Here is a 27,793-nt window from a genome sequence, read left to right as displayed (position 1 = left end):
GTGGTGGAAAGTGGAGCTTGGATGGTAGAAACTCTACTATATAAGTTGGTTATCGGTAGGTCTAGTTTCATCAACATTTCATAAAAACAAAGTGGTATTTTGTAAGAAAAGATTCAATAGTGCACTACGTAGTCAAGAGACAATGGAAGGAAAGAGTGTTGCTGTGACCCTACTCTTGCTGAGCCTTGTTCTGGGACAGATTCAAGTTGAGGCAAGGAGCTGCTGCCCATCCACCACTGCCAGAAATATCTATAACACTTGTCGTTTGGCAGGAGGCTCCCAAAGCCGATGTGCATCACTGAGTGGATGCAGACACGTTACTACTGCAAGATGTCCCACTGGTTGGGAGAGGAGCACTCTCGAAAACACTGGTAAAAAAAACTTCTCATTTCGCTTCTTTAATTACTAAATGAAGTTTCTGCAAGAGATTTCATTTTCATGTGCTTTGACTCAAGGTGACGCTGTCAATGAATACTGCAAGTTGGGCTGTGGATTCTCCGTGTGCGGTGCCATGACGACTCTCCAAGACTCTGGTAAAGCCCCAACCCTTTTTCCTAGTTTAAAAGTTCGTATTCTATTCACTTTTTTTTTTTTTTGTTATTCTAATTATATGAAACCTGTTTCGCTGACTAGACGCAACTGAGGATATCAATGGAGCTATTGAGAAATGTAACAACGCCTGCTCTGCTCTCTGCACCAAGAACTCTATTGCTGCATCTGAAATTGCCTAAACAAGCATTTATCCACGGAGACGGAGATGCCATGTAAAAGTGAAGCATCTAAATAAATGTACTTTTCCTTTTCTTTGCTTTCAATTAATGTCATCTATGTATGACAAAAATAATATGCTACACGCTCGTGCTAGCTGCTTGTGTTTGTGCCATAGAAGGTTATCGATCCTAGATTGTATGTCCTTCAACTTGATATCCGAATAAAGAGTACGTAATGTGTCTTTTTAAATATTCTTCTCGACTTTTTGTTTACTATATATTTCACACATCCTACCATTTTTTTTTTCTCGCATACAGTTACGAGGTGGTGTTGGGATTACGAAACTTAATAACAGTTTGTTGGGCTCAATATGTTAAGACGTGGTTCACTTATCCCATTATAAAGAGTATGGACTAGTTGAAAACGATACACGACGTCATGAGCACAATAATGGTAACACCCAGGTTTTCGTGAGATGTTATCAATAAATAAAGGAGTTAAAATATATATAAACCCATACCACTACATTTCCTAGTTTCCATGTGGAAGTTTTATTTCGGTTGACCAAAATTATTTTCGATAATATTATAAATAAGAATAAAAACTAATTTTATAAAAAAATTATTGAAAAACAACATTAGACCTGAGGTACGGGAAACACTAATATTTAATAAATTCAAACAAAATCATAAGACCTAAAAAAATTCCTTTAGACACGTTCCATTTGATTCTCTATACCGGAAGGACTCCGAGAGAACAAAAAAACAAGGTTCTTATTGTGACAAAATAACGGTTTGAGCATTATAAATATAATGCTTAGCAAAAGTTTTTATTTTGTGAGTGGAAATCACAACCCAACATTTTGCCATCGTCACCATTGGTTCATACTAATCATTTAGTCACAGGTTCTATACCTACAACGTATACGCATATTTGTCGTCACACTACCACAAAGGCAATTCGTTAAATTGCTTGTCGATTAAGGGTATACCATTTAGGTCTTCATAGGGCAGAAAATTACAAAGTGTCAAAACCAAAGACCAGGAAACTCAAAAGATATGCTCGACCCAAAGATCCGAAGAACACGAACACGACGAGAAGAGAAAAACTTCACCAAATCCAACCTACGTGCGGTCATAGAGTGCGGTCCTAGATCGAACAATGGACGATTCATAGTGCTAATCCAAAAACTCGATTAACACATGTAATCTCCAATTTTTGAACTATGGATGGGTTATTCGAATGAAAAGTAAATTTTTATGAACAAAATTGAACAATAGATATTTCTCAAGGTAGGCAATTTAAGGAAACGATAAATAATAGGAACCAATGCAGTAAAGCCAAATTTTGTCACCAATAATTATAACAGCTTAGTTTAGTGGTCCAGTGTTTCCACCTGCGCACACATTTATGTATCCTACACCAGCATAACCATAGTTGGTGAGTTTCTATTTCAGATATGTTTTTCAGTATATGCTCTTTCCATACAAAGCTATGGGAAAGACATCATGTACTTCTAATGATGGATTGAGGAAAGGGATTTGGATTAAAGATGAAGACAACAAACTTTTCTCCTATGTTCATCAGCACGGTGCATTTTTTTAACCTTATAAAATTACAAATCAGTATCCCCTAAACTTTTTTCTTGGCAGACTAGTCCCACTTTAGTCTAAATTAATTAATCCACTTGAAACGTTAGTACTGCAATCTAACCAACGTTTCATTTACGTTTCAAATGTAAACACAAATGATGACGTGACTTTATTAATCATTTAACAAATTACTACATTAACCTTTATTAAAATCGGCTATACATAAACATGTAGCCGATGTTTTGATGCAGCTTTAATACACGTTAACTTGATTTATTCCATAATATTTTCTTTCCGTTCTTGTAGTCCAATTAGTTGCGATATCAAGTTTTTTTGGGTTCATTTCAGTTCATTTCTGTTATTTGATTTTTATGATTTATGTTATATAAGAGTATTTCTGATATTTTCTAACGGTTTAGTATTGTAAATGATTAGATTACAAAATTTACCAAACGTTGGCCGCATTCCTTGTTAGATTACCTTATGTATATTATTTATACATAAAATATGTATATATGTTGAACAGTCATTTAAGCGTTTGCAGATCACTTTCCAACTCTAATGTTAAATAATGAAAAGAATATATATATATATATATATATATATATATATATATATATATATGTATGGATGCATGTATTTAGCTAGTGTATAAATCGTTATATGCCAGCTAGCTTCATTTCCACGGAATAGAATGGTCCACATAAAATGAAATGATTTAACAATATTCATTATCTTTAGTTTCATAAAAGTAAGACAATTACATTCTATCGAGCGCTTCGTTTCGGAGATTCTTTTTTAGTTCTCTTTTTATGTTTGTTCATGGGGACGTAGTATACTTGATCAGACTAACTGATGATAATGTGTGTGTGGGATATTTGTATCTTTGTTGCAATAAGACGTCCAGTTATTAAATTCTGTTTGATTTCTGTATATTAGTCTGTTTTTTTATTTATATAAATAACTGTGTCGATAGGTCTTTTAAGGTGTGATAAGAGTTGCAGATTGAGGAGGGCCAATTATTTGAGACCTGGTCCAAGGAGAGGCCAATTATCCTCATTTTTTCTTTTAAAAAAATATTTTATTTATTTATTTATCATGAACAGACATGCATATTAATTAATAACCTAATAAAGGGCCCAAGGCGCAGGGCAAATAGGGCAGTCCCTCCCCTAGCTTATTTTTTTTACTTTATTTTATAATATATAGTATATATTATATACATATATTATATATGTATATAATAAAAACGCAAGTGATAAAAAAAATATATAATAAAACGTAAACGAGCCTTGAGAAGATGATTATTATACGTATATGTATATTATATACATATATTATATATGTATATAATAAAAACGTAAGTAATAAAAAAAAATATATATATATATAGTAAAACGTAAACGTAAATTATATATGTTTCGCTGACTAGACGCAACTGAGGTTATCAATGGAGCTATTGAAAAAATGTAACAACGCATATATCCACGGAGACGGAGATGCCATGTAAATGTGAAGCATCTAAATAAATGTACTTTTCCTTTTCTTTGCTTTCAATAAATGTCATCTATGTATGACAAAAATAATATGCTACACGCTCGTGCTAGCTGCTTGTGTTTGTGCCATAGAAGGTTATCGATCCTAGATTGTATGTCCTTCAACTTGATATCCGAATAAAGAGTACGTAATGTGTCTTTTTAAATATTCTTCTCGACCTTTTGTTTACTATATATTTCACACATCCTACCATTTTTTTTTTTTTTCTCGCATACAGTTACGAGGTGGTGTTGGGATTACGAAACTTAATAACAGTTTGTTGGGATCAATATGTTAAGACGTGGTTCTCTTATCCCATTATAAAGAGTATGGACTAGTTGAAAAACTAAACACAACGTCATGAGCACAACTATGGTAACACCCAGGTTTCGTGAGATGTTATCAATAAACAAAGGAGTTAAAATAAATATAAACCCATACCACTACATTTCCTAGTTTCCATGGAAGTTTTATTTCGGTTGACCAAAATTATTTTCGATAATATTATAAATAAGAATAAAAACTAATTTTATAAAAAAAATTATTGAAAAAAAAATATTAGACCTGAGGTACAGGAAACACTAATATTTAATAAATTCAAACAAAATCACAAGACCTAAAAAAATTCCTTTAGACACGTTCCATTTGATTCTCTATACCGGAAGGACTCCGAGAGAACAAAAAAAAAGGTTCTTATTTTGACAAAATAATGGTTTGAGCATTATAAATATAATGCTTATCAAAAGTTTTTATTTTGTGAGTGGAAATCACAACCCAACATTTTACCATCGTCACCATTGGTTCATACTAATCATTTAGTCACAGGTTGTATACCTGCAACGTATATGCATATTTGTCGTGACACTACCACAAAAAAGTTTATCAACTACAGCCTTCAAGTGTAGTATTTAATCTATGACTACGGTTTTTGTTTTGACATCTATCATATCGGAGTCTTTTCACTACATAAGACTTCAGTTTTTGTCGTAGTTTTTATAAACAAAAAAATTGTAGTTAAAACATTTGACTACAATTTATACATATAGTGATTACAGATAGTAGTTTTATTTTATTCAAATAATTTATATATTATTATAGACTACCAATATTATTGTAGTCATACAATACGAGTACTTTAATTTTATGAAGTGTTTACGTATCTAGTTTTTTATCACTACTTTGATTAATAATATATTTTGTTAATTTTGAAATACACAATTTTATTTCCATTTAAATAAGATTTAAAAAATCAAAATACAAGTTACTTGATCTCATTAGTATAAAATCATGATAACTGTAACTATACATCAAGAATTTCTTGCAATTCTACAAATTATGTGGACAAGATATTTTTCTAACAACAAAATATATTTAGTACTTAAAATTATATGCCTAGTTTGAACGTTGAAGGTCACACCGCTCTTTCATTGTGCAGCGAGCTCAACTTAAGCAGAATAATCTGAAAAAAGAAAAAAAAATACTCGACTTAAACTCTCAGTTAATGACCTGCGAAGAAAAAAAGAAGTTCGTTAAATTACTTGTCGATTAAGGGTATACCATTTAGGTCTTCATAGGGCTGAAAATTACAAAGTGTCAAAACCAAAGACCTAGAAACTCAAAAGATCCGGAGACCCAAAGATCCGAAGAACACGAACATGAAGAGAAGAGAATAACTTCGCCAAATGCAACCTACGTGCGGTCATAGGGTGCGGCCATAGATCGAACAACGGACGATTTTTAGTGCTAATCCAAAAATGCGATTAACACATGTAATCTCCAATTTTTTAACTATGGATGGGTTATTCGAATGAAAAGTAAATTTTTATGAACAAAAATGAACAGTAGGTATTTTTCAAGGTAAGCAAATTAAGGAAAGGATGAATAATAGGAATCAATGCAGTAAAGCCAAATTTTGTCACCAATAATTGTAACAGGTTAGTTTAGTGGTCCATTGTTTCCACTTGCGCACACATTTATGTATCCTACACCAGCATAATCATAGTTGGAGAGTTTCTATTTCAGATCTATTTCTCCGTATATGCTCTTTCCATACAAAGCTATGGGAAAGACATCATGTACTTCTAATGATGGATTGAGGAAAGGGGTTTGGACTAAAGATGAAGACAACAAACTTTTCTCCTATGTTCAACAGCACGGTGCATTTTTTTTACCTTATAAAATTACAAATCAATTTCCCCTAAATTTTTTTTCTTGGCAGACTAGCCCCGCCTTAGTCTAAATTACACAGATTAATCCATTTGAAACGTTAGTGTTATGCCGTTATTTTCACATGGTGTAAATAACACCCCGAGAGCAAAAAAACGACACATCAACCCCATACACAAGGTCCAAGCCCACAAGCAAATTCACGCGCCAAGCTCCGAGTCAACACTCATAAATGTATTTCAAAAGAGACTCTCAAAAAATATTTTCAAGCGAGAATTCTTGACAAATCATCAAGACAAAACCACAAAAATGACCCGATCGGCCAAAGAAAATGACCACCGGTCGGCCAAAAAAAAGACCATCCGGTCATTTTCACTCGGTCAAGACAACCCGGCCATCTTCACTCGGTTAAAATCACCCGGTCATCTTCACTCGGCCAAGACACCCAGTTATCTTCACTCGGCCAAGACCACCCAGTCATTTTCACTCGGCCAATATCACCCGGTCATCTTCACTCGGCCAAGCCCACCCAGCCATCTTCACTCGGCCAAGATCACCCGGTCATCTTCACTCGGCCAAGACCACCCGGTCATCTTCACTCGGCCAAGATCACCCCGTTATCTTCACTCGGCCGAAATCATCCGGTCATCTTCACTCGGCCAAGATCATCCGGTCGTCTTCACTCGGCCAATATCACCCGGTCGTCTTCACTCGGCTGTCTTCACTCAGTCAAGACCACCCGGCCATCTCCACCAACCAATCAAGTACTTTTCACCAGACTCTTGGCTCCTATAAAGACCCCACTCATTCACAACACAAGGAAAGTTTCTCTCAACTTGTCAAAACTCTACAAAAATCACACTACAACTCTCTCTCTCTCTCTCTCTATCTCTCTCTAGAACACATAGAGACGAGTACAAATCGTTCACTACGAACACAATACAACACGACTAATGTTGAGCGTCGGAGCACGCGCCAAGGGAAAACCCTCCGCGTCCCTCTAGATTCACATTTTCTTATGGTTAGGTGAAGGTGCGAGGATTCGAAGACCCGGCGAAGAACACGAAGAACGTGGAAGATCCAAAGACTCGGGGACTCGAAGATCCGAAGACCCGAACACTTGAAGATCCGAAGAACACGATGAACACGAAGAACACAAACATGTGAAAAACACGGAGAACGTGGAAGATTCAAAGGGTTGAAGACTCAAAGAAACCAAGACTCGAGAACTCAACAAAGAACGCGAAGAACACAATGAACGTGGAAGATCAAAATGTGAAACCCCGAAACTTAGCCATTTCAGAATTTAAAATTTGGTGTATGTAAATTTTATTTATGAGTTGTTTATTATGTGCTACTGCTATATATGCTTTAGCTTGTTCCGCTGTTGATTGATATGAGCTATTTTTTTAGGTCGGGAAATATAAAAAAAAAAAAAAAATTATTGAATTTTTAAGGTGTATATATATACATCTGTATATATATATATATATAATATAAGTTATATATATATATATATATATATATATATATATATATATATGAAAGATCGTTATGGGTATATATGTATATAGTTATATATTAAATATGTATGATGATATTATATAGGTCTTCATACACGTTTGGCTGTTTTATATTACCATTAGAACATACTTTCTAAGTATATATATATATATATATAAGCGGTAAAGAAAAAAAATTAGCTAAGAGATAATATATATGTAAATATATATATATATATATATATATATATACATTTAAGTTTCTTTTTTTTTAAATGTGGGATACTTTGCAATTACTGTAACCGACGAAAAGAATGAGGAAATATATACATTTATGTCTTAATTTTTTTTTATATACATGGGTATATTTGTGTAGACTTACCGCTTTAATATTTGTGTGTATATGAAATGTATATATATGCATATAGGTATTACGGATAGAGAATGTTCCTAGCAGCAAAAGTTGACTTTTATGTTTCTTTTTTTTTTACAATTAAAGCTAATAGATTCTATGTATTAAGGAAGCAATTAGTATTCCTTTTCTACCGATTTTATTTAGGCCTTTGCTACAACCTTTTAAAAAAAAAAAATGAATCAAAAGTAGTTCTTTTTCTTTCAAAAATCCTCTCCCTCCCTCTCTCGTAGAATCTCTCTATCTCCCCTATATACCTTTCCCTATCAGTAAAGACAAACCCTAATAACCCAAAGACTTAATATCGCCTAATTTGTGGTTCTAAGAAGAATTAAGAGCAGTCTTTCACGTTTTCCTCAAGGTATTTTCAGATTTTTGCTGGTCTCTCTTATGGTGTTCATATTTTTGTTAGGTATGATATATTTATGAAGAAAAAAATATATATATATAGTCTTAACCGTGTTGTATTTGTCAAATTTTAGGCAGTAAGAAAACATATGAATCATTATTAGCTACGCATATTATTTTAGTCTGATTTTTTTATACCGAAATAATCAAGATGTTAATAATATGTATATTAAATTTCATAATTTTTGGACAAACCGTTTTGTTTCTAAAATTCAATTATGATCAGCGCGCATAATTTTTGTTTTCTGTTTCAACAGCAAGGTTTTGATTTAAAATAAAATAGCTAACAAAGGAATGGTGATTTGGAATTTTTATACCAGAATATTCCACAAGTTTTTAGTATGTCCTAAAAATCTTGTAATTTTTGGATTAACGATTTAATTTCTAAAAATAAATTACAATTATTGCACGAAGCTTTATTCCTGTTTCAAACAGCGAGGTTTTATATTTTTAAAAAAATACTTGCATATCGTATTTTGGTATGAAATTTTTATACGAGACACATATGTTTGTTATTGTTGTATATAAAAATCATTAGGAGTTTTCTGTAACTGGAAGTATTTTTGTTAGTATTTATTTTAACAGCGCTCAGATCTGTCCTGTTTTCTCTAAAACCCAATTTTTAGACAATATATGTTTAAATTAGTTTTCGTCATGTTGGAGTCGGATTTTGGCACTGCCACTGAAAAAGAAAATGTTTAAACTTTTATTTCCTATCCTCTGGAATTTTTCCAAAATTTTTCTCTAAAATGTTTGTTTTGCCGAAACCCTAGGGCAAAGGGTATTTTTGTCTTTTTACTTTCGAGTCCCGTCTCTGTGATTTTCCAGAAACTTTAGTACGTCCAAAAGTGATTATTAAAACCTATTTTCCTATCCGTTCGAATAGGTTTCGAGCCGCATAGCTTTTCCAATCGTTCGAGAGTCTAAGATCTTTTCCCCGACTCAATAAGGTGAGAATAATCTCACTACAATACGGATTAGTTGAAAATTAATTACGATGAGTGTGTGATCTGAATTGGTTGATATGTGTTATATGTTTGATTGTGTGATAATTCTTATGTGCGTGTATATGTTATTGAGCGAATTGTGATTATTATGTTATGTCTTGTTATGATGAGTTTAGTACAATTTTGGCATAACATGTTCTATTTATTAGCATGTTTCATTTATGTTTATGTCATATGTCATCTTTGTATGTAACGCAAATAATCAAGTGATAAGATAAGTAAGAGAGTCGTACCGCCTCGAGCTACGGAGGTATTAAGAGAATTCTCTCGAGCCGACCTACGGGCTCATAAAGGGAGTTTTCTCATATGATATGTTTATTAGATGGTGCGAACTATGGGAGGTCGCAGCCCCGTAGTTCGTTTCCAAAGTGTACACTGAAATTGGTACGACTACTCTAGGGGCACCCCGAATAAAATATGATAAGACTTATGATACGAAAGACCATGACACTTTTAGAGTTTAAAACACTAATAACCGGATCATGCATCGCATTACTCATCTTTTTGTGAGTCATAGTTATTCTCGCTGAGCGTTAGCTCATATTATGTATATTCGTCCGTATTGTAGGTAAGCAACAAATGAACAAGTGAGGAGGGTGGATCAGCGGCGTTCGATGGCTAAGGGGTTGGGTTGTGGTTCCGCTCGCTTATTTAAAAGACTTCCGCTATGCAATTTTCTAAATATTCGGTTTGAGATTTTTTATGCTTAAGATACTTTCCAAGTTTAATTAGTTTTGCAAAACTGAAATTAAATTTTTATGGTTTTATTTCCGTTGAATTTTCCAACCATCTACTTTAGTTTGGAATTCCGAATTAAGTAATTTTCTTATCTTCATTAAATATTTTGTAAGATTTCAAGTGTTGGTTATTTTCAAAGTTGTTTTTATTTTAAAATCTAAACTTTATATATTTATGAAACGATGTTTAAAAAAAAAAATTATTATCCACTTTTTTTTTAAGTAAAAGAATTAGGCTTAGTATGACGGTCCGAAAAGTCGGTCGTCACAGTTGGTATCAGAGCAACGAACCTACGACCCCCTTTCGCTATTCGATCGCACGGCTGTCCCCCTTACTCAAGTAAGCTTAATATGTTTTAGTTGCAATTTTTTTTTATTATTATTGAAATGAAATTAGTAGTGAAGTTTACGGAAGAGCTAGAAGTCAAGATGTTTTCGTTATTTTATTGACAACCAAAGACTTGTCTATTTTATGGATGATTGGATCGTGGTCCTTACCAAACAAAACCCCGCTCTTTTTTTTTTCCTTATTTATAAGATGTTATTACCTCCATTCCGATTGTATTTATACATTTTTCTTTTACGAATTTTTCAATGGCTTACAAGATGCCATCTTACGTTATGATTATGTCTTATTTCATGTTCAAATGAAATCTTCTACGGCAATATGTGAAGAATATTTTTTTTTTTTAGTGTAAATAGAAATACCAATAGTGTGATCTCAGTTGAGTTGGTACTTCTAAAGGATTACTAAGAGCACTATCTTAGTTTCATGCCTTGATAGCTTGACCAAAGCTAGTGGTTCCAAACACCACTTCACTCAATCGGTTCAAAGCTCAAGAAACTAAGATATAGGAATCGAGGAACAAAATACACCAAGGGAAGAAGATGCAAAAGGATGAGGGTGTTTTGAGCTGTTTCGGAATAAATCCATTGTTAAAGGGAAGTAACCCATCTTCCACCATCTTAGATTTTATCAAATCCTACGAGTACCGAATACCACATGATCCAAGTAAAGGAGGAACGAACTCAGTTTTACAAGGCTCGAAAAAGGAGAAAATTCAAAACAAGGGTCCCGACACCAATAAAAAGCCAAATCGACCAAGTAGCCACAAAACTAACTACAACAATCAAGGCTTCAAAACGCAACCCCATGGAAATGGGAATGGGGAGAAAAGGACTTATCCCGGTAATGGAGGTAACGCCAACAACAAGGTCAAGGTAGAGGGAACAAATTTTTCAGTATGCAAGACTTGTGGAAAGATGCTTCCTGGAGAGTGCCGGAGAGGGACCGTGACCTGCTTCAAGTGTGGTCAGCCGGGTCACTTCCTCAAGGACTGCCCGAAGCCGAATTTTGTTCAGAGTGGACAGTACCAGCCTCAGAATCAGAACGGGCGACTCAACTACATGCCGACCGCACTAGAAGGGCCACAAATCTCTTTGGGTCGTTTGGAAGCACCTGCATCCACCCAAATGCCACCACCAGCTCAAGCTCGTATCTACGCCTACACCAACGCCGATGCCTTAGCCAGCTCTTCGAATGTAGTAGCAGGTCAGCTTCCTATAGCTCACCTTGATGCCTTAGTATTGTTTGACTCTGGTGCTACGCATTGCTTTATTTCGTTAGAACTGGCTAGGAGATTAGGCGATAGTGTAGTGAAAACTAAGAAGGTTTTCAGGACGGCATTACCGTCTGGCGATATGTTATTATCGGAATATTGTCTCAAAGAGGTATCGATAATTATAAGTGGACAAGAGCTAAAGAGTGACTTCATTGTCTTAGAAATGAAAGACTTTGATGCCATCTTGGGTATGGACTTCTTGGTGGAGAATAATGCAGTGATCGATTGTCGGCGAAAAAGAGTAACCTTCAAACCGGTGACGGGGAAGAGGTTCACCTTTGTAGGAAGACCACTCAAGAAACCAAAGATGATGGTGTCAGCCTTGCAAGCTAAGAGATTGATGAGTAAAGGGTGTCATGGATACCTAGCGTCTGTGGTGGACAAGACGAAAGAGGTCGAAACAAAACCACAAGATGTGCTAGTGGTGAGGGAATATGTTGACGTTTTTCCTGAAGATCTCCCTGGTTTAGCGCCCGAATGTGAGATTTCTTTCGCAATCGAGTTGCTATCTGGAATAAGTCCAATTTCCAAAGCACCCTATCGAATGGCTCCTGCCGAGCTCAAGGAGTTACAATCTCAACTTCAAGAATTGTTAGATAAGGGATTTATTCGCCCTAGTCATTCACCTTGGGGAGCACCTGTTCTATTTGTCAAAAAGAAGGATGGGTCTTTTCGCATGTGTATTGACTATCGAGAGCTAAATAAAGTGACAGTCGAGAACAAGTATCCTCTTCCAAGGATTGATGACTTGTTTGACCAACTCAAGGGGGCGAAGGTATTCTCGAAGATAGACTTGCGATCCGGCTACCATCAATTACGGGTCAAGGAAGACGATATCCCGAAGACAGCTTTTCGCACCCGCTATGGTCATTACGAATTCACTGTCATGCCTTTTGGACTTACTAACGCTCCAGCAGCATTCATGGACATGATGAATAGGATCTTTAGCGACGTCTTGGATAAGTTTGTTATCGTCTTCATCGATGACATACTGATTTACTCTAAGAGCGCCGAAGACCACGAGGGACACTTACGAGTTGCACTCCAGACGCTGAGACAACATCAACTGTATGCCAAATTCTCGAAGTGTGAATTTTGGTTGGATAAAGTGCATTTTCTCGGACACGTGGTTTCTAAAGACGGAATCTCCGTCGATCCTGCCAAGATAGAATCCGTGAATGATTGGAAGCCACCTCGAAGTGTGACAGAGATAAGGAGTTTTCTCGGTCTAGCAGGTTACTATAGAAGATTTGTGGAAGGATTTTCTACATTAGCTGCTCCACTCACCGCCCTCACAAAGAAAGATAAGAAGTATGAGTGGACCGAGAAGTGTGAACAGAGTTTTCGCGAGTTGAAGAGAAGACTCACCACCGCTCCAATCTTTATAGTCCCTGAAAGTGAAGAACCTTTGTCTATCTACAGCGATGCATCAAAGACAGGTCTCGGTGCTGTGTTAATGCAAAACGGCAAAGTCGTGGCTTATGCGTCACGACAACTCAAAAACCACGAGAGGAATTATCCTACTCATGATTTGGAGTTAGCCGCAGTGGTGTTTGCCCTCAAGATTTGGAGACACTACTTGTATGGTGTTCGGTGTGGGATATTTACCGATCATAAGAGCTTAAAGTACATTTTCACTCAGAAAGAGTTGAACATGAGACAAAGAAGGTGGCTAGAATTGGTTAAGGATTACGATTGTGGTATCCATTACCATCCCGGAAAGGCGAACGTGGTAGCTGATGCGTTAAGTAGGAAAGCTGAGGCTCGACTATCGATGATGCATGCATTATCTCCTCAACTCATTGACGAAATCAACAACTTGGAGGTTGAAATTGTCACACGGGGATTAGCCAACATGACCTTACAATCAGATCTTTTTGAGAGAATCAAAGAAGCGCAAGGACGTGATCCTGAGATATCAAGGCTGAAGGACAATGCACTGCAATGTCAGGAGTCAAAATTTTCTCTCGCAGAGAATGATGTACTCTTTTTCAATGGAAGGATCTGTGTACCCAACGAAAATGAGTTACGAAGACAGATTTTGACCAAAGCACATGAGACTCCATTTCAGTTCACCCAGGTTCCACGAAGATGTATCAAGGCCTCCGAGACCACTTCTGGTGGAACGGAATGAAGGGCGACGTTGCTAAGTTCGTCAGTAAATGTCTTACCTGCCAAAAAGTGAAGGCCGAACATAAACGACCAGCTGGAGAATAACAACCAATCGAGGTTCCTGAATGGAAATGGGAACAAATCACAATGGATTTTGTGGTTGGTTTACCTAAGACAATTGAGGGCTATGATGCTATATGGGTATTGGTGGATCATCTGACCAAATCCGCCATATTCATACCGATAAAAGTCACGTACTCCGTGGAGAAGTTGGCTGAACTATACGTTAATAACGTAGTGAGACTGCATGGCGTTCCTTTATCCATCATCTCAGATCGTGACGGTCGTTTCACTTCTAACTTCTGAAGGTGTGTGCAAAAGTCGATGGGGTCGCAATTGGAGTTCAGTACCGCTTTTCACCCACAGACGAGTGGTCAATCCGAAAGGACTATTCAGACCTTAGAGGATATGCTACGAGCATGTGTCATGGATTTTAGTGGGAGTTGGAATAAGAGGCTGCCACTTATTGAATTCTCATACAACAATAGCTACCAAGCTTCAATCGGCGTTGCCCCATATGAAGCTCTTTATGGTAGAAAGTGTCGATCTCCGATTCACAGGTTCGAATCCGGAGAAAATAGCGTAGAGAAGACAGATTTTATTCGAGACACCACTGAAGCCATTAAGAAGATACGAGATCGAATGAGAACTGCACAAAGCCGACAGAAGAGCTACGCTGACAACAGGAGGCGACCACTGGAATTTCAAGTAGGAGACTTCGTGTTCTTGAAGGTAGCACCTCTTAAGGGGGTGATGAGTTTCGGCAAGAAGGGAAAATTGAGCCCAAGGTACATTGGCCCTTTCGAAATCATAGAAAGAATTGGAAATGTAGCCTATCGTCTAGCTTCGAAACCCGAGTTAGCATCGGTGCACAATGTGTTCCACTTCTCGATGCTTAAAAAGTACCTGTCCCATCCAAATCATGAGCTAATCCAAGAGCCTATCGAAGTACACGAAGACTTGACGTATGAAGAGAAGCAAGTAAAAATTCTTGATCATGAAGAAAAGATCCTAAGGAACAAGGTGATTCCGTTAGTCAAGGTACTTTGGTGGAATCATAAAATCGAAGACGCCACTTGGGAGCGCGAGGATGATATGAAATTGCGTTATCCCGACCTTTTCTTAGAAGTATAATATGTTCAAGTAAAAATTTTCACGTTTTCTTCTTGTTAATTTTCGGGACGAAAATTCTAATAAGTAGGGGAGATTGTGAAACCCCGAAACTTAGCCATTTCAGAATTTAAAATTTGGTGTATGTAAATTTTATTTATGAGTTGTTTATTATGTGCTACTGCTATATATGCTTTAGCTTGTTCCGCTGTTGATTGATATGAGCTATTTTTTTAGGTCGGGAAATATAAAAAAAAAAAAAAAAAATTATTGAATTTTTAAGGTGTATATATATACATCTGTATATATATATATATATATATATATATATATAATATAAGTTATATATATATATATATATATATATATATATATGAAAGATCGTTATGGGTATATATGTATATAGTTATATATTAAATATGTATGATGATATTATATAGGTCTTCATACACGTTTGGCTGTTTTATATTACCATTAGAACATACTTTCTAAGTATATATATAAGCGGTAAAGAAAAAAAATTAGCTAAGAGATAATATATATGTAAATATATATATATATATATATATATATATATATATATATATATATATATACATTTAAGTTTCTTTTTTTTTAAATGTGGGATACTTTGCAATTACTGTAACCGACGAAAAGAATGAGGAAATATATACATTTATGTCTTAATTTTTTTTTATATACATGGGTATATTTGTGTAGACTTACCGCTTTAATATTTGTGTGTATATGAAATGTATATATATGCATATAGGTATTACGGATAGAGAATGTTCCTAGCAGCAAAAGTTGACTTTTATGTTTCTTTTTTTTTACAATTAAAGCTAATAGATTCTATGTATTAAGGAAGCAATTAGTATTCCTTTTCTACCGATTTTATTTAGGCCTTTGCTACAACCTTTTCAAAAAAAAAAATGAATCAAAAGTAGTTCTTTTTCTTTCAAAAATCCTCTCCCTCCCTCTCTCGTAGAATCTCTCTATCTCCCCTATATACCTTTCCCTATCAGTAAAGACAAACCCTAATAACCCAAAGACTTAATATCGCCTAATTTGTGGTTCTAAGAAGAATTAAGAGCAGTCTTTCACGTTTTCCTCAAGGTATTTTCAGATTTTTGCTGGTCTCTCTTATGGTGTTCATATTTTTGTTAGGTATGATATATTTATGAAGAAAAAAATATATATATATAGTCTTAACCGTGTTGTATTTGTCAAATTTTAGGCAGTAAGAAAACATATGAATCATTATTAGCTACGCATATTATTTTAGTCTGATTTTTTTATACCGAAATAATCAAGATGTTAATAATATGTATATTAAATTTCATAATTTTTGGACAAACCGTTTTGTTTCTAAAATTCAATTATGATCAGCGCGCATAATTTTTGTTTTCTGTTTCAACAGCAAGGTTTTGATTTAAAATAAAATAGCTAACAAAGGAATGGTGATTTGGAATTTTTATACCAGAATATTCCACAAGTTTTTAGTATGTCCTAAAAATCTTGTAATTTTTGGATTAACGATTTAATTTCTAAAAATAAATTACAATTATTGCACGAAGCTTTATTCCTGTTTCAAACAGCGAGGTTTTATATTTTTAAAAAAATACTTGCATATCGTATTTTGGTATGAAATTTTTATACGAGACACATATGTTTGTTATTGTTGTATATAAAAATCATTAGGAGTTTTCTGTAACTGGAAGTATTTTTGTTAGTATTTATTTTAACAGCGCTCAGATCTGTCCTGTTTTCTCTAAAACCCAATTTTTAGACAATATATGTTTAAATTAGTTTTCGTCATGTTGGAGTCGGATTTTGGCACTGCCACTGAAAAAGAAAATGTTTAAACTTTTATTTCCTATCCTCTGGAATTTTTCCAAAATTTTTCTCTAAAATGTTTGTTTTGCCGAAACCCTAGGGCAAAGGGTATTTTTGTCTTTTTACTTTCGAGTCCCGTCTCTGTGATTTTCCAGAAACTTTAGTACGTCCAAAAGTGATTATTAAAACCTATTTTCCTATCCGTTCGAATAGGTTTCGAGCCGCATAGCTTTTCCAATCGTTCGAGAGTCTAAGATCTTTTCCCCGACTCAATAAGGTGAGAATAATCTCACTACAATACGGATTAGTTGAAAATTAATTACGATGAGTGTGTGATCTGAATTGGTTGATATGTGTTATATGTTTGATTGTGTGATAATTCTTATGTGCGTGTATATGTTATTGAGCGAATTGTGATTATTATGTTATGTCTTGTTATGATGAGTTTAGTACAATTTTGGCATAACATGTTCTATTTATTAGCATGTTTCATTTATGTTTATGTCATATGTCATCTTTGTATGTAACGCAAATAATCAAGTGATAAGATAAGTAAGAGAGTCGTACCGCCTCGAGCTACGGAGGTATTAAGAGAATTCTCTCGAGCCGACCTACGGGCTCATAAAGGGAGTTTTCTCATATGATATGTTTATTAGATGGTGCGAACTATGGGAGGTCGCAGCCCCGTAGTTCGTTTCCAAAGTGTACACTGAAATTGGTACGACTACTCTAGGGGCACCCCGAATAAAATATGATAAGACTTATGATACGAAAGACCATGACACTTTTAGAGTTTAAAACACTAATAACCGGATCATGCATCGCATTACTCATCTTTTTGTGAGTCATAGTTATTCTCGCTGAGCGTTAGCTCATATTATGTATATTCGTCCGTATTGTAGGTAAGCAACAAATGAACAAGTGAGGAGGGTGGATCAGCGGCGTTCGATGGCTAAGGGGTTGGGTTGTGGTTCCGCTCGCTTATTTAAAAGACTTCCGCTATGCAATTTTCTAAATATTCGGTTTGAGATTTTTTATGCTTAAGATACTTTCCAAGTTTAATTAGTTTTGCAAAACTGAAATTAAATTTTTATGGTTTTATTTCCGTTGAATTTTCCAACCATCTACTTTAGTTTGGAATTCCGAATTAAGTAATTTTCTTATCTTCATTAAATATTTTGTAAGATTTCAAGTGTTGGTTATTTTCAAAGTTGTTTTTATTTTAAAATCTAAACTTTATATATTTATGAAACGATGTTTAAAAAAAAAAATTATTATCCACTTTTTTTTTAAGTAAAAGAATTAGGCTTAGTATGACGGTCCGAAAAGTCGGTCGTCACACAAAAGACCCGGAAACTCAAGGATCCGGAGACCCAAAGATCCGAAGAAGAGAAGAACTTCACCAAACCCAACCTACGTGCGGTCATAGGATCCGGCCCTAGATCGAACCATGGACGGTTCTTAGTGCTAATCCAAAAACGAGATTAACAGTTAGTATTGCAATCTAACCAACGTTTCATTTACATTTCAAATGTAAACACAAATGATGACGTGATTTTATTAATCATTTAACAAATTACTACATTAACCTTTATTAAAATCGGCTATACATAAACATGTAGCCGACGTTTTGATGCAGTTTTAATACACGTTAACTTGATTTATTCCATAATATTTTCTTTCCGTTCTTGTAGTCCAATTAGTTGCGATATCAAGTTTTTTTGGGTTTATTTCAGTTCATTTCAGTTATTTGATTTTTATGATTTATGTTATATAAGAGTATTTTCGATATTTTCTAACAGTTTAGTTTTGTAAATGATTAGATTACAAAATTTACCAAACGTTGCTTGCATCTAGATTACCTTATATATATATATATATATATATATATATATATTATTTATACATAAAATATGTATATATGTTGCACAGTCATTTAAGCGTTTACAGATCACTTTCCAACTCTTATGTTAAATAATGAAAAGAATATATATAAATATATATGTATGGATGCATTTATTTAGCTAGTGTATAAATCGTTATATGCCAGCTAGCTACATTTCCACGGAATAGAATGGTCCACATAAAATGAAATGATTTAACAATATTCATTATCTTTAGTTTCATAAAAGTAAAACATTTACAATCTATCGAGCGCTTCGTTTCGGAGATTCTTTTTTAGTTCTCTTTTTATGTTTGTTCATGGGGACGTAGTACTTGATCAGACTAACTGATGATAATGTGTGTGTGGGATATTTGTATCTTTGTTGCAATAAGACGTCCAGTTATTAAATTCTGTTTGATTTCGGTATATTAGTCTGTTTTTTATTTATATTAATAACTGTGTCGATAGGTCTTTTAAGGTGTGGGAAGAGTTGCAGATTGAGGAGGGCCAATTATTTGAGACCTGGTCCAAGGAGAGGCCAATTATCCTCATTTTTTCTTGTAAAAAAATATTTTATTTATTTATTTATCATGAACAGACATGCATATTAATTAATAACCTAATAAAGGGCCCAAGGCGCAGGGCAAATAGGGCGGTCCCTCCCCTAGCTTATTTTTTTACTTTATTTTATAATATATAGTATATATTATATATGTATATAATAAAAACGCAAGTGATAAAAAAATCATTGGATTCATTGTTCTATGCTAGAGGGAGCATAGTACAAATTAAACCATGAAATCGTAAACCACTCAATACTCCAGCCGAAGCAAACTCATTGTCCTCGTCATGAAAGGAAAATATAAGGGACCTTCCTAGCATAGTCATTCATTTCGTAAAATATTTTTCGTCGATGGGTACGTCAGTCCTCCGCGCCTCTTGCCATTGCGTCTTCTAGACACAAACGCCCAATCTTTACATTATGAAAACCATTATCATATCATTACGAGCGTTTTATTCATTGAAAATTTAGGATTCATCAGTTTTAAACCTTAAACATTTTATCACGATATGCTATGCATGAGACATAAATTCATATGTAATATATCATGACATATGACAATATTTGTTATAAGTTAAGATTAATAATGAGAAAGATATATTTATGGTTAGGATGAAGTTTTGACAGTCTGTGTAGTATAAATATTAAGCTGAACTAATAGACATACTTGATCATGACTAAGTAATCTTAAATTAATTAATTGAGAAATTTTTTAATAGACATATACTTCATCGGGACTAAGTACTCTTAAATTAATTAATTGAGAAATTTTCTTCTTGACCTTCTTCACCTTCCACCTACTTTCGCCCCAAATTGGACATAAATCAACGTTCTAGTGTTCTTTCCAGAATAATGGGCAATCGTTTTGGAATACATCGATCATATGATATATCATTCCAAAACGTTTAGCTTTGCTTTCACCTGGTAGTGCGTTTCTAGAATTATGTTTTCAGCCGGGTGAGACCTCTATAAAATCTTCAATAGGTTGGTAAACGACTTCGTTGTCCACTTGTTCATGGCTTTTATATGCATCACTGAAACAAGGAGTTCCAACGATGAAAATTCTTTGCGCCTAGGGTAATATTATGATTCGAGATCTGTGAGGTGGTCTTTCATTTGATTGTGAACGCACTCTTCACTCGTAGACGGTTCTTCAAAATCGTCAAGATCATCGTGATCCATGATGTCATACAAAGCATTGTGCATCCCTCCTCATCCACTTCCATCTCGATCGGTAGTGGACTGTTCAATAACCAACCGAATCCATTCTTCGGTGTAATGAACAAAGCATGTGTAAATTATTGTAAATCCCTTTAGAATTAATTGTATTTCTACAATTCCAATGAGCTGGTACCTTGTGTTGGTGAACTACTTGCAAGGAACTCTGACCTTCCTTTGACTATTAAATTGGGTATTGGTTACGAGCAAGATCAATGAACTTAGCCACGCCAGTCTTAAACTCGGAACTCATTTTATCATCCTCAGAGAGAGAGAGAGAGAGAGAGAGAGAGAGAGAGAGTGAGTGAGAACGTAAATCGCATGTCGTTGAGTTGTGGCTTGCTGAAATTTTATTTGGTCTCAAGCATGTCTGAGTTGTGGCTAGCTTGCTGAGCGGGGATCAGACGCACAACAAACATACATACGCTCAGACATAGACACATAGAGAAACACATACACACATTCACGAAAACATTCACACCCATTCAAGAATACAGAGTGTGTTTACACACACATTCATGAACACAGACACACCCAATATGGTCAGACAGAGAAATCAGAGAGAGAGAGAGAGAGAGAGGTTGAACGACGCGGAGGTCAAATTTCTATTCGTTAAATTTTGGGCCTTTTCATGGACGTGGTGTTTAGCGTTGGTCGTACTGATTTAGGGGTGAAATATCTAGCTTTTTGCATTGATAGGGATTGTGGTCGATTGGTGGAGTGGTGGTGCGTGGTCGCAGTGGTCGTGGTCAATTGGAGGAGTGGTTGTGCATGGTCACAATCGTGGTGCGCAATTGTGGTGATCGTTGTCACTATGGTGGTGCGCGGTGGTGGTGGTTGGCAGAATAATGGTCGTGGAGATTTAAGAGAGAGAGAGAGAGAGAGAGAGAGAGAGAGAGAGCGAGAGAGAGAGAGAGAGAGAGAGATTTAATGAGACGTGGGACGTGTTCGACGAGCTCAGAGGCATGAGCTTTGAGTCAGACATTTCGTCGAACAGCTGCGATGCGAAAGTTGAGAATAGGACTATCTGCGCTGACTCGGACGTTTTCCAAATCCTTTCTTTTTGTTGTTTTTTTTTTCATTTAATTGTTTAATTTATGATTTAATATGTGTTTTCAGACAAAACTAACGTTTTTCGCTAACATCATATCGGGGTTAGGGACCTACGGAATTAGGAAAACTAAACATTAAGAACTTTTACCGTTAAAAAAAAGATTAGGGACTAATTTAGATGTTTTTGGAAATTTTAGGAACTTTTACCGTCATTTTCTCTTACTCTTTCTGTATAAATCACCGTGTCGATTGGTCTTTTAAGGTGTGGGAAAAGTTGCAGATTGAGGTGGGCCAATTATTTGAGACCTGGTCCAAGGAGAGGCCATTTCAGTCCTGATGAAGACGAAACTATCACCCGACTTCATCCGATTCTGGGAAAGAAGTGTGGGGCGGAGCTACGTGGGGACCAGCGGGTGCACGGGTCCCCACTGGCTCGGGACAAAAAAAATTAATAGGCTTAATTATAATTATTAAAAAATTAAATAATGCATATTAATAAATATTCATTAACAAGTCTTCTTTCATCTTCAATGTTAAAAAAAACTCCAAATAGCAACCATACACTTCTTTCATTTCAACTCTTCTCCTTTCTTGTTATCATTAACAAGGTAAATGTTTAATATATAATTCATATGCGCATTGCTCATTTTGTATTTTTATTATTAGAGTTCTCTAATCTTTTAATGCATACTATGTGTTTAATGAAAGTCTCAAATGAATTTTTTTTTTCTCTAATCATTTGGTGTTGATTTTTTTGATGAGTATAGATATGGAGAGATATTTCAAAAGAAAAGTAGACTCAACAACGACATTAATGGAAGAACACGCTAAAAGTGCAAAGAAGAGAAGTGAAGATTTGAGGTCAACATAGAAGAGCTCGCTACCGATCCGGGGTTAAGGATTCCGATTTTGAATTATCATCCTAATGTCAATGATGATATGCGTAGAAGGTACATGCTAAAAGGCCCTTGCCAACCACACAATCATGATTTTCCAAAAACTCTTTTCGGAACGAAACCTAGAAAATTCAACCCATCAAGATTTCAAGACTATCCTACTTGGTTGGAGTATAGCATAGCAAAAGATGCACTCTTTTGTTTACGTTGTTATCTTTACAAAGAAAATAATGGAGATCAAGGAGGTATTGATTCTTTTGTTGGAAAAGGATATTCAAATTGGCAAAAGAAGAAAGAGAGGTTAAAAGCTCATGTCGGGGGTGCGGATAGTGCTCACAACTACGCAGAATAATGGTCGTGGAGATTTAATAGAGAGAGAGAGAGAGAGAGAGAGAGATTTAATGGTGAGAAAGGAAAGAAACGAGTTTATACAGAAGTTAATCTATATTGAGCCATGACTGGTCGTGGCTGTTGTCGCTGCTGTAAAATTTTATACAATGTCCAGCTGCGGCAAAAGTCGTGGCTATTGAAAAATTCCCAGATACTAAGCGCGAGAACTAGGCGGCCTAAATAAAAAATTTGAAACTGGAAATAGCCATGACTTGCCTCAAATGTCACGGCTATTTAGCCTTGACTTGTCGCGACTATTCCCAACCATAAAAGTTGAAGATGTTCCAATATTTGCTTTAGTGGATGCCTGCAATTCAAAAAGCTTCTCGCTCTGCCACTGCGAAGTTCCCTCTCCAACACCTTGACGGAGGTCTTGCCTCTGGAAGAGAAGAGATCCATGTTTGGTTTCTGCACAGAACCCTCGCTAGCAGTCATCAAAGAATTCTCAGTGCGGAACCTGGTACGGCAAGGCCGATCTAGACACGTTAAGGTTCACAAGGAGACTGTGGATGCTTTGATGGATTGATGTCGCCAAAGACCTCTTGGTACGGGATTAGGCACGGCGAGGCTGATCTAGACACGTTAAGGTCAACAAGGAGGCTGCAGATGCTCTGCTCCCCTACGTCAAAGAATCATTTGCGCAACTAGACACGAAGATGCCGATATGGACACGTTGAGGTTCGCGAAGAAGCCACGGATGCTCTTATGGCCGGTGTGGAAGAATACTCATGGCAACAAGGAAGATTTGCTTTATATTTGGGATTCTTTTGAAATTCATTTCAGGTGCTCATGAATACTTTATAGTTGTGTTTATTTATGTTAATGTCGGTATATGTATGCAAATTTTTATTCATTTATATGATATTGATGATAAATTTGGTATAAAACAACATGAAAAAATTATCAAGCGCAACAAAGAGTGATATTTTTTCTTCAAAATCAGATTTTATTATTGTTAATTGTGTTTGTTTTATAATTTTTTTTAGACTATAAAAATTCAGCCTCTTAGCCGATCACTACTACAAAATTGATTTTCTGATGCGCAAGACTATCAGATGCGACTAGTCGCATCGGATAGTCAATCAGAAGCAGAAAAAATTCGCTCAAATTGTCTTTTGATTTTGACAATCTGATGCGAATGGAATTCGGAAAAAAGTCGCATCTCCCTCTCTTTTATTTCATTAATCTGACGTGGCGAATGAAATTTTTATTTATTTTTAATTATAATCCTGATGACACTTTCAGGTGCGATTGTGGTGCTTTCATGTGCGACTTTTGTCGCACCTGATGCTATATTTTGTACTAGTGGATTGACTACTCTTTTTAAATATTTATGATTTTGTTTGATGATTCATTTGTAAATTATTTATGGATCTTAGTCCATTTATGTTTATAATGATTTATTATATTTAATTTCATTTTTTTAAACTCTGTTTTAAAGTTTATTTCTATTAATGTCAGTACATATATGTAAATTACTCTCAATTTCCATATGTTTGTGTTTATTTGACTTAATGCGGTTAAGTTTGTTACATAAACGCAACCTTCGAGTGCCATTTTGAAGAATAAAAGTCGGAGAAAAAGACAAACTAATTGTTCAGAGAGAACGAGAGAGAGAATTACGAAATGAAGAGTCATTAAACTTGTCTAGGTCAACTCGTTTGATAACTTAATTTTTTTATTCTGAAATGTTTATTGAAAGCTATTTTGGATATTTGATACTCGTTAATTTATGTTAATAGCTATTTTTCAAAACTAATAAAACCTTGATTATTTTTCAAAATTTAAATTTGTATTGGCTAGTTAATTAGCTCTAGGGTCCAATTTTTACTTTAAAATAGAACAATCTTTGAAAATAACCAACATTTGAAATCTTACAAAAATATTTGATGAATATAAGAGAAATACTTAAATCGGAATTCCAAACTAAAGTAGATGGTTGGAATATTCAACGAAAATAAAACCATAAAAATTCAACTTCAGTTTTGCAAAAATAATTAAACTTGGAAAGTATCTTAAGCATAAACATCTCAAACCGAGTATTTAGAAAATTTCGTAGTGGAAGTCTTTAAATAAGTGCGCGGAACCACAACCCAACCCCTTAGCCATCGAACGCCGATGATCCACCCTCCTCACTTATTTATTTGTTGCTTACCTACAATACGGACGAATACACATAATATGAGCTAACGCTCAGCGAGAATAACTATAACTCACAAAAAGATGAGTAATGCAATGCATGACCGATTAATTAGTGTTTTAGTTCTAACGGTATCATGGTCTTTCGTATCATAAATCTTATCATATTTTATTCGGGGTGCCCCTAGAGTAGTCGTACCAATTTCAGTGTACACTTTGGAAACGAACTACGGGGCTGCGACCTCCCATAGTTCGCACCATCTAATAAACATATCATATGAGAAAACTCCCTTTATGAGCCCGTAGGTCGGCTCGAGAGAATTCTCTTAATACCTCCGTAGCTCGAGGCGGTACGACTCTCTTACTTATCTTATCACTTGATTATTTGCGTTACATACAAAGATGATATATGGCGTAAACATAATAAAACATGCTAATAAATAGAACATGTGATGCAGAAGTTGTACTAAACTCATACAGAAACTCATCATAACAAGACATAACATAATAAGCAGAATTCACTCAATAACATATACAAGCATATAAAAATATCACACCATCAATCATATAATAATATCACACCATCAATCAGATCACACACTCATCGTAATTGATTTTAAACTAATCCGTATTGTAGTGAGATTATTATCACCTTATTGAGTCGGGGAAAAGTTCTTAGACTCTCGAACGATTGGAAAAGCTATTCGGCTCGATACCTATTCGAACGGATAGGAATTAGGTTCTTAGAAGACACTTCTAGACATAACAAAGTTTCTGGAAAAAAAAAATCAGAGAAGGAACAGGGACGTCAAAAGACGAAAATACCCTTCGTCCTCGAGTTCCGGAAAAAAATAATTTCAGAGAAAAACTTCTGGAAAAATTCCAGAGACTATAAAACATAAATTTGAACATATTAGTCTTCAGTGATAAGACCAAAATCGGATCCCAAATAACAGAAATAAATTAAAAGCATAAAATGTAAAAAGACGCTTTAAAAAAAACTTCTGGAACCTATCTGCGCACTGGTCCAAAATTTCAGTTTAGAAATAGTTCTACTAATTAAAAACTGATCAAAATTTTATCATATAATATAAACACATAAAAATACCTCGTATAAAAATTTCATTCAAATATACATCTTCTAGATATTTTTAAAAAGACAAGACCTTGCTGATTGAATCAATGTAAAACTATATGCGCACCGATGGTAAATGTTTTTTATAAAATAAACCATAAAACTAAAAATCATAAAATTTTAAACACATACCGAAAACATCCATACTATTCAGGTATAAAAATATCAAATAAAAATTCGTTTTGTAGCTATTTCATAAAAATCAAACACGCTGTTTGAATTATGAGGAAAACCAATTCTATGCACCGATGGTAAAAGATTTTTAGAATAAAAACAGTGTATCCAAAAGTCATGATATTTGAAACACGCAGCAATCACATGTCACACATTCTTGTATAAAAATACCAGATTAAAATAATGTTCTTAACTTCATATGACGAAGCGTTGAAACAAAAACGTGATAAATTCTTTTCAACCAGTAAAAAAAATAAAGGTCAAGCCATGTTTTTCTTTGATGTTCGTAAGACAAAAGAATAAAAATAATATAAAGAAAACACATTATCACATCTTAGTGAGAGCACAGAAATACCTTAGGAAAAGGCTGAAAAAAAATGCCCCTTAACAATTCTCAGGACCCGAAAGATTGTGAGGAATGATGAAATTAGTGATTAGGGTTTGTGATTTGTGGTTTAGAGAGGAAAAGAAAAGTCAGCCGAGAGAAATGAGTAAAAAGATGGTATTTTTTTTTTAGAAAGATGGGGAAGGAAAAAAAACCAATGCTTGAGTTTCTTTCAAGCTTTTTTTTTTGTTTGTAATAAGAAACGGAAATTTCATTTACTGATAGCAAAGAATAAGAAAGTAGTAATTGTCAATCAATATATCACCAACGTGATATATGAAACGATACACTGTAGGAATTCTTTTGACTTTTCTCTTTTTTTTTTTGTTTCAAAACTTTCTATACCTATCCGTTACGTGAACCAAAATAATGGTTTGTCTTAATGCACTATATTCACTATACTGTAATATATTGAGTACGTATGTGTATTAATCAACTCACATAAAAAGCATATATCTACTTTCTTTTTTTATACTTTCTGGGAGTACATATTTACATATTATATATATATATATATATATATATATATATATATATATATATATATAATCACCCAAAAAATTTCAACGTGCAAGCATATAATCCTCATGCAATATATGATAGCACATATATACATCTTGACATATATTAAAAGAATTGTTACAATCCTATTTAATATTCTAATACATGCCACACAAAAGTAATGCATAAAAGCACATAAACATATAGCCCAAAAAAAAAAAAAAAAAACAAAAACAAAAACAAAACAAAACAATTCACCTCAATAGAATATTAAGTCATTAAGAGATGAAATTTTGGGATTTCACAAGACGCAACTGAGGTTATCAATGGAGCTATTGAGAAATGTAACAACGCCTGCTCTGCTCTCTGCACCAAGAACTCTATTGCTGCATCTGAAATTGCCTAAACAAGCATATATCCACGGAGACGGAGATGCCATGTAAAAGTGAAGCATCTAAATAAATGTACTTTTCCTGATGAAGTGACGTTTTCTTTGCTTTCAATAAATGTCATCTATGTATGACAAAAGTAATATGCTTCAAGCTCGTGCTAGCTGCTTGTGTTTGTGCCATAGAAGGTTATCGATCCTAGATTGTATGTCCTTCAACTTGATATCCGAATAAAGAGTAATGTGTCTTTTTAAA

General features: G+C 34.8%; 1 protein-coding gene and 2 long non-coding RNA genes across 4 annotated transcripts; all 3 read left to right on the top strand.

Moving 5' to 3' along the window:
* Nucleotides 1-27,793, top strand: LOC149385328 (DELTA-urthionin-Uf1a-like). 2 transcript variants are annotated; one of them, XM_089627592.1, is made up of 3 exons: nt 1-371; nt 456-533; nt 27,458-27,793. In XM_089627592.1, the coding sequence occupies exons 1-3, from the start codon at nt 143-145 to the stop codon at nt 27,553-27,555; spliced, it is 405 nt and encodes a 134-aa protein (XP_089483718.1). In that variant the 5' UTR covers nt 1-142; the 3' UTR covers nt 27,556-27,793. The 2 variants fall into 2 exon arrangements, with proteins under 2 accessions (XP_089483718.1, XP_089483717.1); XM_089627591.1 differs by lacking the exon at nt 27,458-27,793 and adding an exon at nt 634-962 and having other exon boundaries at nt 16-371.
* LOC149385330 (uncharacterized) lies at nt 8,144-10,019 on the top strand. The gene is made up of 3 exons (XR_016301216.1): nt 8,144-8,280; nt 9,214-9,277; nt 9,903-10,019. It is a non-coding gene; the product is annotated as an uncharacterized LOC149385330 (long non-coding RNA).
* LOC149385329 (uncharacterized) lies at nt 15,955-17,830 on the top strand. Its single transcript, XR_016301172.1, has 3 exons — nt 15,955-16,091; nt 17,025-17,088; nt 17,714-17,830. It is a non-coding gene; the product is annotated as an uncharacterized LOC149385329 (long non-coding RNA).

This window comes from Urtica dioica, chromosome 9 (genome assembly GCF_054948205.1).
Source record: "Urtica dioica subsp. dioica isolate 48M chromosome 9, U.dioica_male_clone48M_v1_H2, whole genome shotgun sequence".
Classification (NCBI taxonomy): domain Eukaryota; kingdom Viridiplantae; phylum Streptophyta; class Magnoliopsida; order Rosales; family Urticaceae; genus Urtica; species Urtica dioica.
This window is presented reverse-complemented; position numbering and strand designations above follow the sequence as displayed.

What these genes read in the sequence shown, in the direction of transcription:
- LOC149385328 (XM_089627592.1), top strand. Translation starts at nt 143, where the DNA reads ATGGAAGGAAAGAGTGTTGCTGTGACCCTACTCTTGCTGAGCCTTGTT. An exon ending in GAGCACTCTCGAAAACACTG is followed by an intron (nt 372 to 455) that starts GTAAAAAAAACT and finishes CTTTGACTCAAG; the next exon opens with GTGACGCTGTCAATGAATAC. An exon ending in GACGACTCTCCAAGACTCTG is followed by an intron (nt 534 to 27,457) that starts GTAAAGCCCCAA and finishes GGATTTCACAAG; the next exon opens with ACGCAACTGAGGTTATCAAT.